Raw genomic sequence first — 19,670 nt, 5'->3', positions numbered from 1 at the left:
TGGGCTTCAGTAGTTGTGGCACGCAGGCTCAGTAGTTGTGGCTCACAGGCTCTAGAGTGCAGGCTCAGTAATTGTGGCTCATGGGCTTAGTTGCTCCGTGGCATGTGGGATCTTCCCGTACCAGGGCTCAAACCTGTGTCCCCTGCATTGGCAGGCAGATTCTTAACCACTGAGCCACCAGAGAAGTCCCTGCTTGTCTGTTTTTGAACCCCTCATGGCATTTACCAGAATTAAGGGCATCATATGGTACATCTTTATTCCAGTGTCAATGAAGTAAGTACTTATTAATTTATCAGTTAACTACTGTTTATACATTTGTTTGTTAGAACATTTTAGAGTTGGTTCACAATTCAATATCTTATATACCAAATACTGCCAACATCACAGAAAGGAAATGGCTTGCAAGTTATGGGGGTAGTTGCCAGGACATAGTCCAAAACAGATCTCTGTGTATGTGATTGTAATCTTTGGCAAAAAGCATCTATGGTTCAGGGGTAAATAACAATGGATTCCTACCACCTGGAAGCTGATGAAATAATAAACAGATTATAACAAGCATTCCTCCCAACTGGCCAGGCTCCAATACACTTTTCAAAAAAGGTACTATTCTGACACTAACTGGGTGTACTGCAATTCCATTCTGACACCAACCACACACAGCACAGACCCAACAGGTTTAGGGCAAAGTCTTTAACGAGACTGCCTCACTTCGTATACCAGCCATAAATCTTGGGAGGAGGGAGGTGCCTGTACTTCTGACCCACTGACTATAAATTTGGAGGTTTCCTTGCCTTCCTTGCCTTCCCCCAGCTGCAATAATTCACTAGAACTCACAGAACTCAGAAAGTATTATATTTACTATTACAATTTTAGTTTAGAGGATGTACACAGGTGAAGTCAAGGAAGGAATGCAGAACTCCTGTGTCCTCTCCTTGTGGAATCTGGGTACGTCCCCCTTCCAACCCATAAATGTGTTCACCAACCAGGAAGCTCTACTCAGAGCTTTGGTATCTACAGTTTTCAATGGAGTTTCACTACACAGGCATAAATGATTAAATCACTGGCTACACAATTGAACTAAATCTCCAGCTCCTTCCCCTCCCCATGAGGTCGGTCTGGACCAAAGTCCCAACTTCCTAATCATATGGTTGGTTTTCCTGATGACCAGCCACCATCCTGAAGCTATCTAGGGGGCTACCCGGAGTTACCTCATTGGCATAACAAAGACACTCTATCACTCAGGAAATTCCAAGGTTTTTAGAAGCTCCCTGCCAGGAACCTGGGATAAAAACTGTAGAAATTGTTTATTATACAGGTGCTAAGGCCTAAAAAGTTTGTGCTACCTTACTGTGTTTTCTCTACTTCTCCAATATTCATTTTGCCAAACAGCCAAAAATTACAAATATGAAGACTGTGACAGAATAAAATCAATAATTTGAATTGGTCTTCTTTTGAGGGAAGATCAAGATATTAGACTGTTAACATTTGAAGAAAATATTTAAATTGACCCTTCTTACTGAATTACATTCACAGTTCTGGCTCCAGAAAAAAAACAAAAAACAACAACAACAACAACAACAAAAAAAACACAACACGTCATCAAGAAGAACTTTTCCTTAAAAACAACCGGAAATGCCTCAACAGGACAAAAAATTGATGGAAAATCCAGCAGCCCAGAAAGCAGGCTTTTTCAACTTTACCAAGCAGTTTAGCAGTGGGAAAAAATAGTCAAAGACAAGTAATCATCCATCCCAGCAAAACAAGTTATAATAAAACATATAAACAAACAACTGGGAGCTGTCACCTACAAACCGGCACTTGCCATCTACCTCTACAAGGAAGAAATTAGCCGATGCAGCTGCTGACCATCAACACTCCCTGAAAGGAGTTCAGGGTGGAGATCAGGAATGAGGCACTCTGTATTCTAGGGAAAACTGGCAGAACACGTTTTCAGATGGTTAGATATTTTCCGGAGATTTTATGCACCCAGTTCTTGCATCTACTCGTATCTAGAAAAGCACTAAAATCCTTCATGGTGACGTCTGCTCCTCGTAACTAACAGTAACCTTCAAGAGACTAGCAGAAACCTTCTGCAAAAATATGTGCTTGATTGCATGTACTCACCCTTTAACAAAATCACATACACACTGACCTTCCCCCCACCTCTTTGGAGAAGTTTCTTGGAGCTATCTGAAGTGCTGTCTCCAAGGCCATAGTCCTCATTTTGCCCCAAATAAAACTTAACTCACAACTCTCATGTTGTGCATTTTTTTCAGCTGACAGTCAGTTGACCTTGAACTAGTTGTTTCATTTATACAGGTTAGCTAGTTATAAAGTAATATAATTATATAGCAAGCACCTGTATAAATACCATCCAGGTTAACAATGCCATCTTCCAAAATCCCTCTACATAATCCTTCCAGTCAAAACCCCTCCCCATCCCGATTAAAGGTAAACATTACCCTGACTTTTATGGCAATCATTTCCTTATAGCTTTACCAACTAAATATGCAGCTCTAAATACTTGAGTTTAGTTTTTCTCAATTTAAAAAACTGATATGTAGGGAATTCCCTAGCGGTCCAGTGATTAGGCTCTGCACTTCCACTGCTGGGGGCCCAGGTTCAATCCCTGTTCGGGGAATTAAGATCCCACAAGCCACGTGGAGTGGCCAAAAAAAAAGAGATAAGTCACATATCATAAAATTCACCCTTTTAAAGTGCACAGTGTAGCAGTTTTAGTATATTCACAAAGCTGTGCAACCATCACCACTATCTACTTCCAGAACATTTCTTATCACTCAAAAAAGAAACTGTACCTGTTGATAGTCACTCCTGATTCTGCTCTCCCCCAAGACTCTGGCAACCACTAATCTACGTTCTGTTCCTATGGAATTGCCTACCCTGGACATTTCACAGAAATGGAATCATACAATATGTGACCTTCTGTGCTCTAGTTTGTCTATTTTTAAACTTTACTTAAGAAAATGCCAACCTGTTTTTGCAAAATGGATGTACCAATTTATAGTTCCACCAGTGATGCTTAAGAGTTCCCACTATTTCATATACTTATCTATACTTTGTTCTGTCATTTTTTTCTTTTTTCTTTTTTTTTTTTTTTTGCTGTACGTGGGCCTCTCACTGTTGTGGCCTCTCCCGTTGCGGAGCATAGGCTCCGGACGCGCAGGCTCAGCGGCCATGGCTCACAGGCCCAGCCGCTCCGCGGCATGTGGGATCCTCCCGGACCGGGGCACGAACCCGCATCCCCTGCATCGGCAGGCGGACTCCCAACCACTGCGCCACCAGGGGAGCCCTGTTCTGTCATTTTAATTTAAGCCATGTTTGACAGTAATATAATGGCATTTCATTGTGATTTTATTTTGCATTTCTATAATTACTAATGAGATTAAAGTATCTTTTCACATACTTATTGGCCATTTGGATTGCTTCTGTGAACTGCCTGTTCAAGTCCCTTGGCCATTTTTCAATCATACTATCTTTTTATTTTACTGATTTGCTAGAGTCCTTTAAATGTTCTGAATCCAAGCCCTTTGTCAATTTTAAGCGTCATAATTATCTTCTCTCAGTTTGTGGCTTGCCTTTTCATGGTACCTTTTGGTGACTAAAAATTCCTTTTTCCTTTATGTCCTTTGCAAAAAATTCCCTTTATGTATTTCCAATTCCCTTTATGTCCTTTTAAAAAAATGAAGATGTTCTACTGCATACCTTCTAAAAGTTTAGTGTTTTGGCCTTCACATTTAAATCTACAATTCACGTATATGAAATCGTCATGTGTATACTTTAAATATCTTACCATTTTATTTATCAAGTATACCTTACTGAAGCTGAAAAAAAAAAACAACTACAGTTCACCTAGAACTGATTTTTGTGAAGAGCTAATTCTTTCAATTTCTCCATATGAACATCCAACTGTCCCAGTGTCACCTCTGTCATAAATCAAATGTCCATATATGTATGGATTTGTTTCTGGGATCTTCTTTCTCCTTTCCCTAAATATATTCTTCTCTTCAGTACTGCTTATTTAAGTTAAGGGTATCATCACTCATTAATCACCCAAACAGGAAATCTGGAGACAATCAGTTCTAATCCCTGATGATCTGATCTCATAAATTTTCCCATATTCATATATTTTCTCCATTTCTAATACTTCCTTACATCGTGACAATGGCCAGGGCCTCTTAACTGGTCTTCTAAATGCCAGCATATCTTTACTTTTGTACTCCCAAGCACCCTGGACATACATTTAGTATAGCCTTTAACAAGTTAGGTGAAACTTGACTGTTCCCTGTGGACACAGCTCTCCTTGCAGCTCTCTCAAGTAATGACTGTTTGCTTTCACACACCCCTTTGTATACCACTGGGCCGAATGAAATATGGGGTAGGTATCCTGCTAGCTCCTCATGTTTTCTTCCAGGCACTCTCCAGCCCTACTTCTCTCTCCTGAAATCAAGACTAATATATTGATTGGCCCATACCAGTGTCTAAAAGGCAGTTCAAACTTAATATATTTAAGGGTTCCAAGGATCAGAGGTCCTGGAATCAAATGATTGGTTTTCGGGGGATGAGGTTTCTAGATGGCACAAGGTAGAAAGACTGGGTTAGTGCTTGGAGAGCAGGAAGAATGAAACTAAAGTTATAGAGACAGGGTCTAAAGTATAGGTATGGGGCATATGTGACCAAGGAAGTACGGAGGAGAAGCTCACTGGAAGACAGGAGCTCAAAGAACTGACAGTCCTAAGAACTGAAAAGATCCTCAACATAAGTGTACTGAAACTATCAAGAATAACAGAGGAGTTAGAACTGAAGAGTAATAGTGAGGCAAGAACTAAGATATTTACAGCTGCAATGATGGGTAGTGAGTGATATAATTTAATGGCATAAGATTCAAAGTGTTAGGGCATTAGGAAGAAGAGAGGGAGAATAATGAAAAGACAAGGCCCAATGGTAGGAGGTCATGGAGACAGTAAGAGCTAACACTTCAGAGGGCTGCAGACAGTCAGTGTTCTAACCCTTCCCTTTTCCCCAGGATTTCATTAGAACAAGATTGATGGACTATGAATTCCAGAAGGTACATTGGAAGAGTTTCAAGAGTCAGAGAGGGATGAGAAAAAGGGTCAGAGCAGGGAATGTTCAGAGATTTATAGCAGCTAGGAGTATAGGAGACAGAAGGGGCAAATACCTGGGGGTTCCTGTGGTGACTGACAGGGATAAGGGATAATGAAATTAGCCCTAGTGGGTTCAAGACTGATAAGAGGTGAGGAGGCTGCAAGTGTTAGGGAGTAAAGAGGAGTGGATTACTGGGGATTGCTCTTGACCCTGGATGATAGGGGCTGAAGGCTTAAGGAAGACACACTTTTAGTCCCATTACACTAGTTTAAAATCAGATGATATGTAACAAACATCATATAAACATGCATGCCCACTGACCTGTTAATCTTATTCTGAAAATATGACTCAGCAAGTTCACGCCTACATATAATTTTTAGACAGTCTTTATACATATATACAGAAAGAACATAAGGAAGGATGTTTGTTGCAACATTGACCATAACAGTGAAAAATTGAAAACAATCTAAATGTCTGTGCTAGTTACCAATTTAATACCTCTCAACTCCAAATTCATCCTTTAATACCTGCTCTGCCACAGAGGAGAGAATTCCTTTAGGTACTTCCTTTATAGTGAACATAATATTAAACTTTCCCAGTAGAGGGTGCTGGAGGGACACTGTAGAAGGAAGAGGCTCTGGGTGCAGTCCCAGCAACTGCGCCTTCAGTCAGTAGTGTGGCTCAGTAGTGTGGCAGTGAGGACAGGCAGGGGTGCTCTGACCTAGTCACATGCTCGCAACCTGGCATCGCTGACCTGACCTGGTAATCACCTTTCCACAGCCCTCCCTGCAAGGACACTGTATGCCCCAGGCATGCCCACACTAGTGCCCTGACTCCCTCTGTTTGCCTGGTCCACCTCCCATGTTGTTCCTGAGGGATATAATATGCACTATGCCTCCCACTCTCTGTGCAGGCCTGGATACTGGCTGCCATGCTAGTGCTCCGGAGGGCTGCTTTGCTGATTGCTTAGCGGCTATGGACCAGCTCTGGCCTTCTTTCACTGTCATAGTTTATAATTCTATTCAACTTCACCTGTTTAAATCACTGTGTGGTTTCTGTCTCCTGATTAGGCCCAGACTAATATAATGTCCATCAATAAAAAAATTAATATGTAATTTTTGTACGGTTATATAATGGAATACTCTATAGGCAATAAAAATAAATGAACTAACTTCCCGTGTATGGTCTGGCACGTTAGGGGTTTAGAGGTTGCTGCTTCATTCTAACAAGTAAAAAGCTGAACAAATCAAACAAACAACTCTTCTCTTCTGTCAGAGAAGTGAAGTCCCAGGGCAAACCACTGCCCCTAAAATGAGAGAGAGAGACAGGCAGATACAGAGTATCACAACTTAACACAGCACAACCCCTGTTGGTTCCTCTCTGGGAACCAGTGCCAAGGTAGGAAAACCTGAACTGTAATTGCTGAGTTGCTAGAGGCTCAGCGTGCATAAATTTGAGAGTTAAAAACTCCCAGGGGATGCAGTCACAGAGGGGTCCCCACACTACTTTGAGTTTTACCTACAAGAGTCCTACCAGGTTCTCACAGTGAAGATCTGAGAAAAATCCCCTCAAGCTTCCAGCAGGGGAAGGGGTAAAGGAACCATTTCAAAATAGGCCAGAGCATTCTGTTCTTCTTACCAAGGTTGGTTCACAGGAGAAACTATTTTTACCAGAGCTTAGCCTTCTGAGGTTTGATCAGAGCCTAACCTACCTGGGAGAGGGGAAATACCTAACTCCAGCCATATCCTATCTAAGGTTGGGAGAGAACTAAGAAGCACTGGTGAAGTTCACAGTTCAAGGGCACACGCTCACCAAAAGACTGAGGACTACAGAACACTTCCCCTCTCCTGACACCTTACTATTACATTACTAAAGGCCTATTTATAGTGATTCCTTTAATTCCTTTTACATCAGGTTTGCTTTTCAACCAAAAATTACAAGGCACTCTAAAAGGCAAAAAACACAGTCTGAAGAGACTGAACAAGCATCAGAACCAGAGTCAGATATGATAGGAATGTGGGAATTATCAGAACAAGAATTTTTTTAAAACTATGATTAATATGCTAAGGGCTTTTTAAAAATAAATAAATAAATAAATAAATTTATTTGTTTTTGGCTGCATTGGGTCTTCATTGCTATGTGCAGGCTTTCTCTAGTTGTGGCGAGTGCGGGCCGCTCTTCGTTGCGGTGAGTGGGGGCTACTCTTTGTTGCAGTGCATGTGCTACTTCTCATTGCGGTGGCTTCTCTTGTTGTGAAGCACGGGCTCTAGGTGTGCGGGCTTCAGTAGCTGTGGCACGCGGGCTCAAGTGTTGTGGCTCGTGGGCTCTAGAGCTCAAGCTCAGTAGCTGTGGTACATGGGCTTAGTTGCTCTACAGCATGTGGGATCTTTCCAGACAAGGGATCAAACTCATGTTCCTTGCATTGGCAGGCGGATTCTTAACCACTATGCCACCAGGGAAGTCCTTATGCTAAGGGCTTTAATGGAAAAAGTAGACAACAAGAAGGACAGATGTCTAATATAATCAGAGAGATGGAAATTCTAAGAAAGAATCAGAAATGCTAGATGTCAAAAACACTGTAACAGAATTAAGAATGCCTTTGAAAGGCTCATTAGTGGAACTGACACAGTTGAGAAAAGAATCTCTGACCCTGAGGATATGATACTAGAAACTTCCAATACTAAAAAGCAAAGAGAAAAAAAAAAAGACTGAAATTAATAGAACAGAATATCCAAGAACTGTGGGACAACTACAAAAGGTGTAAGACTTGTGTAATGGAAATACCAGAGAAGAAACAGAAGAAATATTTGAAACAATAATGACTGAGAATTTCCCCAAATTAATGTCAGACACCGAACCACAGATCCAGGAAACTCAGAGAACACAAAGCAGGATTAAATGCCAAAAAAACTACACCTAGGCACATCATATTCAAACTTTGGAAAAATCAAAGATAATGAAAAAATCTTGAAAGAAACCAGAGGGTAAAAACATCTTACCTATAGAGGAGCAAAAGATAAGAATTATATCCTTCTTCTCAGACACCATGCAAACAAGAGAGTTGATAGGAAAAAAAACTCTACCAACCTAAAATTCTGTGCCCTGCAGTACTATCCTTCAAAAGTGAAGGAGAAACTAAGACTTTCTCAGACAATCAAAAATTGAGGGAATTTGTTGCCAGTAGACCTGCCTTACAAGGAATGTTGAAAGTTCTAAGGGAATTCCCTGAGGGTCCAGTGGTTAGGACTTGGCACTTTCATTGCCGAGGCCTGGGTTCAATCCCTGGTCAGGGAACTAAGATCCTGCAAGCTGCAGGGCATGGCCAAAAAAAAGTTCTAAGAGAAGTAAAATGATATAAGTCAGAAACTTGGATCTGTATAAAGGAATAGCATTAGAGAAGGAGTAAGTGAAGGTAAAATTAAAAATTTGATCTTTTATATTCTTCATTGATTTAACAGATAACAGTTTGTTCAAAATAATAATAGCAAAAATGTATTCAATTATGTATTCTTATGTATTTATATGCTTATGGATAAGTGAAATGAATGCCTTCAGTGATATAAAGGATTGGGGGGAGGAATTAGGATTATTTTGTTATTATAAGGAATTTACACCACCTGTGAAGCAGTATAATGTTTTTTAAAGTGGATTTGGATCAGTTGCAAATGTATATTGCAAACTCTAAAACAAACACACAAAGGAAAGGACAATACAGCTGATATGCTAACAAGGAGACAGTATGGAATCATCTAAAATTCTCCATTAAGACCACAAAAGAGTAGAAGACAAAAATAGGAACAATAGGAACAAAGACCACAGGCAACCAATGGAAAACAGTAGCAAATATGGTAGATACTAATCTAACTATATCAATAATCACCTTAAATATCTATGGTCTAAATTAAAAGATAGATTGTCACATAGATTTAAAACAAAAGCAAAAACAAGACCCAACTAAGTGTAGTTTACAAGGAAGTCATTTAAAATATAAAGACACATGTAAATTAAAAGCATGTGGATAAAAAAAGAGATATCATCCTAACACTAATCAAAAGAATGTGGAGGTAGGTACATTAATTTCAGACAGCAGACTTCAGAGGAATAAAAGTTATTGAGATAAAGAGGGGCATCATATAATGATAGAGGGGTCAGTATTCCAAGACATCATAATAATCCTTAATGTGTATGTGCCTAACAACAGAGCTTCAAAATACATTAGGCAAAAAACTGTTAGAGCTGCAAGGAGAAATAGATGAATCCACAACTGTAGTTGGAGACTTCAACATTCCTCTATCCCAAACTGAAAAATACAGCAGGTAGAAAATCAGTAAGGAGAGAGTTGAAGTCTATGGCATCATCAATCAACTAAATATAATTGACATCTATAGACTACTTCATCCAATAACAGTGGAATACACATTCTTCCCAATCTCATGGAACTTTCAACAATACAGACCACATTCTGGGCCATAAGACACACCTTAACAAATTTAAGAGAAAAGAATTCATACGCCTGCTTTCAGATCACAATGGAATTGAACTAGTAATCAGTAACAGAAAGACAACTGGGAAAACCCCAAAATACTTGGAGATTAAACAACACAGTTCAAAATAACATATGGGTCAAAGAAGAAATCTCAACAGAAATTTTAAAATATTTTTAACTAAATGCAAATGCAAATGCAACTTATCAAAATTTGTGGAATGGGCAATATAGGGGTGGGGGAGTGGGAGTGGGAGATATAAACTGCTGGGTGTAAGACATGCTACAAGGGGGACTTCCTTGGCAGTCCAGTGGTTAAGACTCTATGCTTCTGCTGCGGGGAGCACAGGTTCGATCCCTGGTTGGGGAACTAAGATACTGCATAGCCAAAAAAAAAAAAAAAGATAAGCTACAAGGATGTATTGTACAACATGGGAATATAGACAATATTTTATAGTAACTGTAAATGGAGTGTAACCTTTAAAAATTGAATATTAAGAAATTAAGGAAGATCTAAGATTAATCATCTAAGCCTTCACCTTAAGAAACCAGAAAAAGAGCAAATTAAATCTAACATAAGCAGATGAAAAGAAATAACCAATAGTAGAGCAGAAATCAATAAAATTGAAAACAGGAAATCAAAAGAGAAAATCAACAAAACCAAAAGCTGGTTCTTTGAAAAGATCAACAAAATGGACATGCCTCTAGCCAGGCTAACTAAGGGAAAAAAAGAGAGAAGACACACGTCACTACCATCAGAACAGATGCTGTATCACTACAGATTCCATGGGCATTAAAAGGATAATAAAGGAATATTATGAACAACTCTATGCCCACAAATTTGATACCCAGGTTAAATACATCAATTATTTTAAGACAAAATCTGCCAAATCTCACATAAATAGAAACAATCTGAATAGGCTTATATCTATGAAAGAAATTTAATCAATAATGAATAATCTTCCAAAACAGAAAGCACCAGGCCCAGACAGGTTCTCTTGTGAATTCTACCAAATATTCAAAAAGAAATTATACCAACTATCCAGAATCTCTTCCAGAAGACAGAAGTGGAGGGAATCCTTCCTAACTTATTCTATGAGGCCATTATCCTAACACCAAAACCAGGCAAAGACATTATAAGAAAACTACAGACCAGTATCTCTCATGAACATGGATACAAAATCCTTAACAAAATATTAGCAAATCCAATCCAACAATGCATAAAAGGAATTATACACCATAACTAAGTAGGATTTAATCCCAGGTATGCAAGGCTGGTTCAACATTTGAAAACCAATTAATGTAATCTATCATATCAACAGCTAAAGAAGCAAAATCAAATGATCATATCAACAGATGCAGAAAAAGCATTTGACAAAATCCAAAACACATTAAAGAAAAAAAAAACTTTCAATAAATCAGGAATAGAAGGGAAGTTCCTCAATCTGATAAAGAACATCTACAAAAAAACTAGAGCTAACATCATATTTAATGGTGAGAAACTTCAAGCTTTCCTGCCAAAATCAGGAAAATGGAATGTTTTCCATTACCATTGTTTTCCAACATCATACTGGAAGTTCCAGCTAATGCAACAAGATAAGAAAAGAAATTAAAAGGTATACAGATTGGGGAGGAAGGAGGTATAAACTGTCTTTGTTTGCAGATGACATGATGGCCTATGTAGAAAATCTGAAAAAAAAAAAAAAATCAACAAAAATCCTCTGAAACTCTTAAGTGATTATATCAAAGTTGCAGGATTCAAGGTTAATGTACAGAAGTCAACACTTTATACCATCAATGAACAAGTGGAATTTGAAATTAAAAACATTACCAATCACATTAGCACCCTAAAAATGAAATACTTAGGTATAAATCTAACAAATTATACATATACAAGATCTACATGAGGAAAACTTCAAAACTCTGATGAAAGATATCAAAGAAGAACTACATAAATGGAGAGAGATTCCATATTCATGGATAGGAAGACTCAATACTGTCAAGATGTCAGTTCTTCCCATTCGATCTATAGATTCGATGCAATCCCAAATCAAAATCTCAACAAATTATTCTGTGGATGGACAAACTGATTCTAAAGTTCATATGCAGAGGCAAAAGATCCAGAATAGCCAACTCAATACTGAAGAAGAAAACAGAGTTGTAAGACTGTTATTACCCAACTCAAGACTTACTATAAAGCTACAGTAATCAAAACTGTGTGGTATTAGAGAAAGAACAAATAGATTAATGGAACAGAACAGAAACAGAACAGAGAGCCAGAAACAGACCCACATCAGTTAAATATACTTAACTGATGTTTGACAAAGGAGCAAAAGTAATACAATAGAAAAAAGACAATCCTTCCAACAAATAGTGCTACAACGACTGTATAGCCACATGAAAAAAAAGAATAGACACAGACCTTCATAAAAATTATCTCAAAATGGACCACAGACCTAATCATGAAACACAAAACTATAAAACTCCTAGAATATAACATAGGACTAAACCTTGATGACCTTTGGCAGGACAATGACATTTCAGATGCACAATCCATGAAAGAAATAATTGATAAGTTGGTCTACATTAAAATGAAAAACTTCTGCTCTGCAAAAGAGAATGAGAAAACAAGCCACAGGCTAGGGGAAATACTTGCAAGAGACATCTGATAAAGGACTGTTATCCAAAAATACACAAAAAAACCACTTAAAACTCAACAATAAGAAAACAAACAACCTGATTAAAAAACAAGCAAAAGATCTGTACACTTCATCATGAAGATATACAGATGGGAAGTAAGCATATAGAAAGATGTTCAATACCATATGTCACTAGGGATATGCAAATGGCAACAATAAGATACCACTGCAAAACTGTTAGAATGGCCAAATTATAAAACACTGACACCACCAAAAGTTGGAAAGTATGTGGAGCAACAGAAACTCTCATTTGTTGCTGGTGGGAATGCCAAAATAGTTCAGACATTTTGGAAGACAATTTGGCAGTTTCTTATAAAACTACCCTTAACCATACAATCCAGTAATCACCCTCCTTGGTATTTAATCAAATGAATTGAAAATTTATGTCCACATAAAAACTTGCACACAGATGTTTATAGTAGCTTTATTCATAACTGCCAAAACTTGGAAGTCACCAAGATGTGCTTCAGTAGGTCAGTGAGTAAGTAAACTGGTATATCCAGACAATGGAATATTATTCAGCACTAAAAAGAAATGAGCTATCAAGCCATGATAAGACATGGAGGAAAGTTAAATGTATATTATTAAGTGAAATAAGCCAATCTGAAAAGGCTACGTACTGTATGATTCTAACTATATGACATTTTGGAAAAGGCAAAACTATGGAGACAGTGAAAAGACTAGTGGATGTCAGGGGTTGGGGGAGGGACTGATGAATAGGACATAGGGGATTTTTAGGGCAGTAAAACTACTCTGTATGATACTACAATGATAGATACATGTCATAACACATTTGTCAAAACCCATATAATGTACACCAAGAGTGAATCCTAATGTAAACTATGGGTTCTGGGTAATAATGATGTGTCAACGTAGGTTCATCAGTTGTAACAAATGTGCCACTCTGGTGCTGGATACTGATAGTGGGGAGGTTGTACATGTGTGGGGACAGGTATATGGGAACTCTGTACTCTCTTCTCAATTTTGCAGTGAATCTAAAACTGCTCTAAAAAACAGTTTATTAATTAAAAGAAAAAAACAATAAACTAGGAAGGTTCCATTTCCAGAATGGCTAAGTAAATGCCTACTGAATTGACCTTACTGTAGTTATAATCTAATTACATATAGTAAACATTTAATATTGAACTGAACTGTATGGAATAAATCAACAGGCCCCATATTATTCAACATATTCCAGACTTTAAAGTGAAAATAAAGAGTCTTAGAATACCCTGTGGACCCAAATATCAGGATGTATAAGATTTTAGAATTAATCTGATATGAAGTTTGATCTGTATGGAACAATTAACGCTGCCTTTCTCAACATCTGGTTAAGTATAGAGTCTACAGCCATGAATTGGGCTTTTAAATCAATTCTTCCTCCCTGTATCTGAGGACTGCCTAGATTTTCTGCATTAATTTAAGGAGAGATGATGATGATGATAGCTAACATTTATGGAGTACTAAGCATGTTATACGTATTAACACAAGGCTAGAGTCCACAGACCCAGGCAGGCTGAAAAAGCCAGAAGATGTTCTCAATCAAAGCCCCTTGAGTACGGAAGCTTTAGTCCTAAACTCTGTCAGGAATCTAAATAGCATCTCAGAGAGAAGAGATCTCAGAGAACTTTTTACAAAGTTCATGACTAGAATTCACTATCTGAGCTAATACCTAACCCAGTCAATTCTGAGGGAAAGTAGCTAAGTACAACGAGAGCTTTGCTTTAAAAGCCAAGGGCAGCAATGGCTTCCTATGGGTCCAAGCCTGCTCTATTTCCATTATCTCCAGGTCTGGAACTTCCACTGTAAACAGAACAGCAGTGAACAGTGTTGCAGAGCAACAACTCCTTCAACAAAGCTGAGTTCCCTGGTCTGGCTCCCCTGGGATTTAAGAATACACGTCTAGACCAAAATACATGACTAACCCAAATGAGGTCTTCTGCCTCATAATTTTTATATATTCCTTAGTCAGAGGCAAGTAAATCAGTCCTTACACTGCCTGGAAGAGCTCATAATTCAGATGGAGCAAAGTCTGAATGCATGAGATCACTGGTTTCACATATTGGAATTGAAGCAAATGTCAACATGAAACCAACAGTCCTCTCACTTTTGCTGACGCCTGTTATAACAGAGGGAAAGTTGTTAGGAGTCCCATAAGGCAGAAAACCGTCTCTGTGAGCCCTAATTCTTGGGCATGATAGGACAAAATGTTAATGGAGCCCTCATCACATGGCCCCAGATGACTGGAGCCATAATATACTCTCAACACACCAGAACAGAGGCGGTAGACCCAGGATATGTACAAGACCAAAAGGACAGTTGACAGGTCAAGGCAAGAAATAACTAAGAGTCAAAAACAGACTGAACACATTCTCCCACGGAAAGCATGCCCATGAGCTCTGTATGCTTCAGTCAGCCATGTGAAGTGACAACGTAGTATGCTGAACCTCACAGTGAGAAGTAGGAAAGAAATTGGGCATCTGTGACCACTCTTTTATTCCACCTTTCTTAATCTTCAAGCACTCACCTGTGTGGCCATGGAGTGGTGAGTGTGGCCGTGGTAGTGTAGGTGATGTGCTAGAGGTCACAATCAAACTCTTGCGGTTACTTGTCCGACAACTGCAATGAAAACATAAATGTCAGTTATAACAGGATTGCATCATGGGCCCAGAGAACTTGAATGGCTATCAAGGAAAAAGAGTGATATCATTCCATGAGCTGAGCAGTATAATACTTTAAACTGAACTGGCTCAGCAATTACTGCTTGCACAGTGAGATTTCATAATTCACTGTGTTCCATCTTGGAATAACTTTTGTCACTGTCTTGACTTTTATCTTGTATTGCCACTGCACTTTTCCAAAGTGTAAGTTCCTAAGCAAATACCCAAGGAGCTCCTTAAACGTAACAACCGTGTTTTAAATGATATCTAATGAAGAATGACCACTGCAAATTTGATTCAGAAAACAAAAAACATGAGCCATAAATATTCTCATATCTCATAAAAATTAATGTTCTTGCCATAAAAATGAAACTATTAACTTAATCTATAAAACTTATCTTTTAAAAACTGCTTAATCAATGGATTAAGTAATATTCTCATTTCACTATAAACTTCAGAACAGGCTTGTGTTCCTTCTACAAAGTTGGCTTTCCTTTACATGTTAATGGCTGAGGCTTTTTCTTGAGGCTGGAGAAAGCCAAATCATGATGAAAGGCCATTTCATGCTGTACCTGCTATTGAAAAGTGTGCATAAATTTATCTGAAAGTCAGCCCATCTTTCTTTTTTAAGAATATTTATTTATTTGGCTGCATCAGGTCTTAGTTGCAGCATGCGGGATCTAGTTCCCTGACCACGGATTGAACCTGGGCCCCCTGAATTGGGAGTGCATTCTTAGCCACTGGACCAACAGGGAAGTCCCCAGCCCATCTTTTAAAGGCATTAAAGAAGCCTGTCATTTATATTCATCCAAACAAATGTTTACTGAACACCTACTATGCACCAAGCACCGTTCTAGGTGCTAGGGAAGTAGTAGGGAACAAGAGGAATTATCTGTGCTCAAACTGGAGTGAAAAGTGCTATGAAGAAAGAGAGAGAGAATGTTCAAGAAATAGCAAAGAAGTCAAGTAGGTGGCAGGAAGGGAGAATGACAGGAAAAGAAGTAGGTTATAGAAACTATGGGTATAGGCCACAGTCAGACTCTGTAGGGCTGGTAGACTACTGCAAAGAACCACTGGGAATGTGATAAGGAACCACTGGAAGGACTGCGATCAATCTCAAGAGATTATGATTAGAAATGATAAGCAACTTTCCCTAAGATACCATGAGGACTAATCATGTCTCACACCCCCTCCTTACCCCCATTACCATCAAATGCCCAAGACTTCCATCTCTAATTTGACAGTCTCTACTCCTCGATCTTTAAAAAAAGCTTACCCTCTGCCTCCCTGAGCTCAGTCTGTCATCAGCAAACTCTATATCCTTAACTTCTTTTCTCAACATTCAGTTTAAATTCTAGCTGTAACTGAAACTTTGCTATCCCCCAGGACACCACAGTCCTGGTGAAATCCCAATCCTTTTTTTTTTTTTTTTTTCTTTGCGGTACGCAGGCCTCTCACTGTTGTGGCTTCTCCCGCTGCTGAGCAAAGGCTCCGGACACGCAGGCCCAGCAGCCACGGCCCACGGGCCCAGCTACTCCGCGGCTTGTGGGATCCTCCCGGACCAGGGCACGAACCCGTGTCCCCTGCATCGGCAGGAGGACTCTCAACCACTGTGTCACCAGGGAAGCCCCCCCAATCCTTTTAAAGGCAACTTTCCATCTATTTTGCAACTGTACTCGGGCAGCTAAAGGTGAATGAAGAAAAATCCAAAATCATGCTGGCTGGTGTTTATGTTTATGATGATAAATATCAAGTGGGTCCATACTACATCTACCTAGGCAATGTGCTCTCTCTCCAAGACAACTAATTCAGAAATTCTCCCCAAAACTCTAGCAGCACTCCTTCCCCAAATCTTACCCTCATCTGCTGACTTTGCTTTTTATTCAACTAGGGGTAAAAACAATCAACACAAAAAGAAGTACTACATATTTCTGCTACAAAAATCCATTAGCCTGGGACTTCCCTGGTGGCGCAATGGTTAAGAATCTGCCTGCCAGCGCAGGGGACACAGGTTTGATTCCTGGCCCAAGAACATCCCACATGCCGTGGAGCAACTAAGCCGGTGCGTTACAACTACTGAGCCTGTGCTCTAGAGCCCACAAGCCACAACTACTGAAGTTCGCGCGCCTAGAGCCCGTGCTCCACAACAAGAGAAGCCACTGCAATGAGAAGCCCGCACACTGCAATGAAGAGTAGCCCCCGCTCGCCTCAACTAGAGAAAGCCTGTGCACAGCAAAGACCCAACACAGCCAAAAAATATAAAAGTAGCTATTAAAAATCTATTATCCTAAATCTGTGTCCATATACTGTACTTTCCCATCTGTAACAGCAGAAGGAAAGACCATGATCCTATCAAAGTCAACTCCCCCAACTCCCCATTCAAGAAGTCTGTACCTGCACTGTCCTCCTTCTATGCCATGAATTTCTACTTCCTACTGGATCACTCTCATCATCATAAAAATATGCTGTCATTTCCCATATCTCAAGAAAATAAGAAAAAAACTTTCACAGACCTCTCCCAACTTGCCTGTTTCTTTGCTCCCCTGTTTGGGAAAAATCCCATGCAGGGATTCTGTATTTGTCATCTTCATACCCTCATTTCCTATTCTCTCTTTAACCCACTCTAGACTATACAATCATCCTCATCTTTCTTGCCTGTTACCAAGGTCACCACTGACAACAGGCAATTCTCAGTCCTTGTCTTATGTAACCTCTCAACATCATTCGACAGTTATAACTCCCGCTTCTAAAAATCAAATTGGGATATAATTTATATTCGATTATTCAATTAAGTGTTCTGTTCAATGAACCTTGAACAACTGTATACATTCATATAACACATCCAAAACAAAAGTCAGAATAATTCTATTACCCCAGAAAGTCCCCATGTGCCCCTTCCGGTCAATCCCCCAACTACTTTCTTCTATCACCATAAATAAATTTTGTTTTGCTGGATTTCCTATAAGTAGAATTATACACTATGTATTTTTTTGTGTGTTTGACTGCTTTTGTTCAACCTAACATCTGTGTAACTTTTCTTGAGATACTTCTTTATTTAGCTTCTAGGACATGAGGCTTTCCTGGTCTTCCTCCTAGCTCACTAGCGGCTCACTTTTCATTCCCCTTTGCTAGTTCCTTCTCTTCCTGACCTCTAAACCATTTAGTACTCTGGGGCTCAAATGTGGAATATCTTTTCTTCTTTCCCTGCACTCACTCCCTAAATGATTTTTTCCTGTATTATAACTTTAAATCTATGATGTTGATGATACCCAGCTTTTTAGTTAGCACTTGCTAACTCTGTGCTCTTACCTCTGAGTGTGAGACTCATATCCAAATACCTACTTGACATCTTTAACTGGATGTCTAAAAGGCATCTCAAATTTAACAACAGAGTTAGTGAATTTCCCTCTAAAACCTGCTGACTCCTCCCTATCTATTTCATTACATGGCACCACCATTCATCCAGATGCTCAGGCAAGTCCTCCAGGCAGAAGGAACATGATACTAGATGGAAATCTGGATCCACATAAAGAAAAGCACCAAAAATGGTAAATGTGTGGGTAAATATAAATCACTTGTTTTTATTTTTAAAATCTCTTCTTGGGACTTCCCTGGCGGTCCAGTGGTTAAGACTCTGCGCTTCCACTGCAAGGGGCACGGGTTCAATTCCTGGTCAGGAAACTAAGATCCTGCAAGTTGCGAGGTGCAGCCAAAAAAAAAAATCTCTTCTTGAATTTTAAAGGAAATATAATAATTTACTGTGGGGTTTACAACGTATGTAGATATAAAATGTAGGTCAGCCACGGCAGCAAGGCTGGAAGGGAAGAATGGACGTATACTATTGTGAGGCTCTTACATTAAGTATGAAGCGGTATAATACGACTTGAAGATAAACTAAAAGTTAAAATTTTATATTATAAACACTAATGCAACTACTACAAAAGAAAAACAAACAAAAAAAGGGGAAAAAATGGTCTCATAAAAAATACTCAGTCTAAAAGAAGGCAGAAAAAGAAGTAAGAACAAGTACAGTTGGCCGACACAGAAAACAGATAGCAAGAGAACAGATTTTAACCCAATTACACTAATAATCACATAAAATGTAAATGTTCTAAATACATATTTAATTAAGACAAAGACAACTATATGCTGTTTATTACTTGTGACAGCCAAAAAACTAGAAATCACCTCAAATGTCTACTAATAGATGAAGGATAAACAAATCACAATATATCCATACAATGGACTACTACTCATCAATAAAAAGGAATGAACTGTTGATTCACACAATAAATGAATCTCAAAATAATTATGCTAAAACCAAGAAGCTAGACATAAAAGAGTAGATACTGAACAATTCCATTTATATAAATTCAAGAAAACACTAACTAATCTAGAGTGATAGACAAAAGATTAGTGGTTCCTGACCACAGGGGAGGTATTATAACAAGGCATAAGGAAATTTGGGAGAGCTGTAGATATGTTTATTGTCTTGACTGTACTAATGGTTTCAGAGGTGCATACATGTGTCAAGACCCATCAAATTGTACATTTTAAACATGTACAGTCTATTATATTTCAATCATACTTCAATAAAGCTATAAAATTTTTTCAATATAAATAATATCAAAGTCACTCTTACGCTTAAAATTCTCCCTGTCTCACTGAGAGTAAAAGTCAATGTTCTTACAATGGCCAACAAGC

The 19,670-nt window shown here is 38.9% G+C and overlaps 1 protein-coding gene and 1 non-coding gene across 2 annotated transcripts in view; one reads left to right on the top strand and one right to left on the bottom strand.

Annotated features, from left to right (window-relative positions):
• Positions 1 to 19,670, bottom strand: part of MAST2 (microtubule associated serine/threonine kinase 2) — a 209,609-nt gene that overhangs the window by 45,250 nt on the left and 144,689 nt on the right. Inside the window, exon 5 of the mRNA XM_007450376.1 lies at positions 14,834 to 14,925. Coding sequence (XP_007450438.1) covers positions 14,834 to 14,925 — 92 coding nt within the window. The remainder of the gene's footprint in view (positions 1 to 14,833; positions 14,926 to 19,670) is intronic.
• TRNAE-UUC (transfer RNA glutamic acid (anticodon UUC)) lies at positions 8,347 to 8,418 on the top strand. The gene has a single exon. It is a non-coding gene; the product is annotated as a tRNA-Glu (tRNA).

Source organism: Lipotes vexillifer, unplaced genomic scaffold (genome assembly GCF_000442215.2).
Source record: "Lipotes vexillifer unplaced genomic scaffold, Lipotes_vexillifer_v1.1 scaffold961, whole genome shotgun sequence".
In the NCBI taxonomy this organism is placed as follows: domain Eukaryota; kingdom Metazoa; phylum Chordata; class Mammalia; order Artiodactyla; family Lipotidae; genus Lipotes; species Lipotes vexillifer.
Note: the sequence above shows the minus strand (reverse complement) of the source record. Positions and strands in the feature narration are given on the sequence as shown.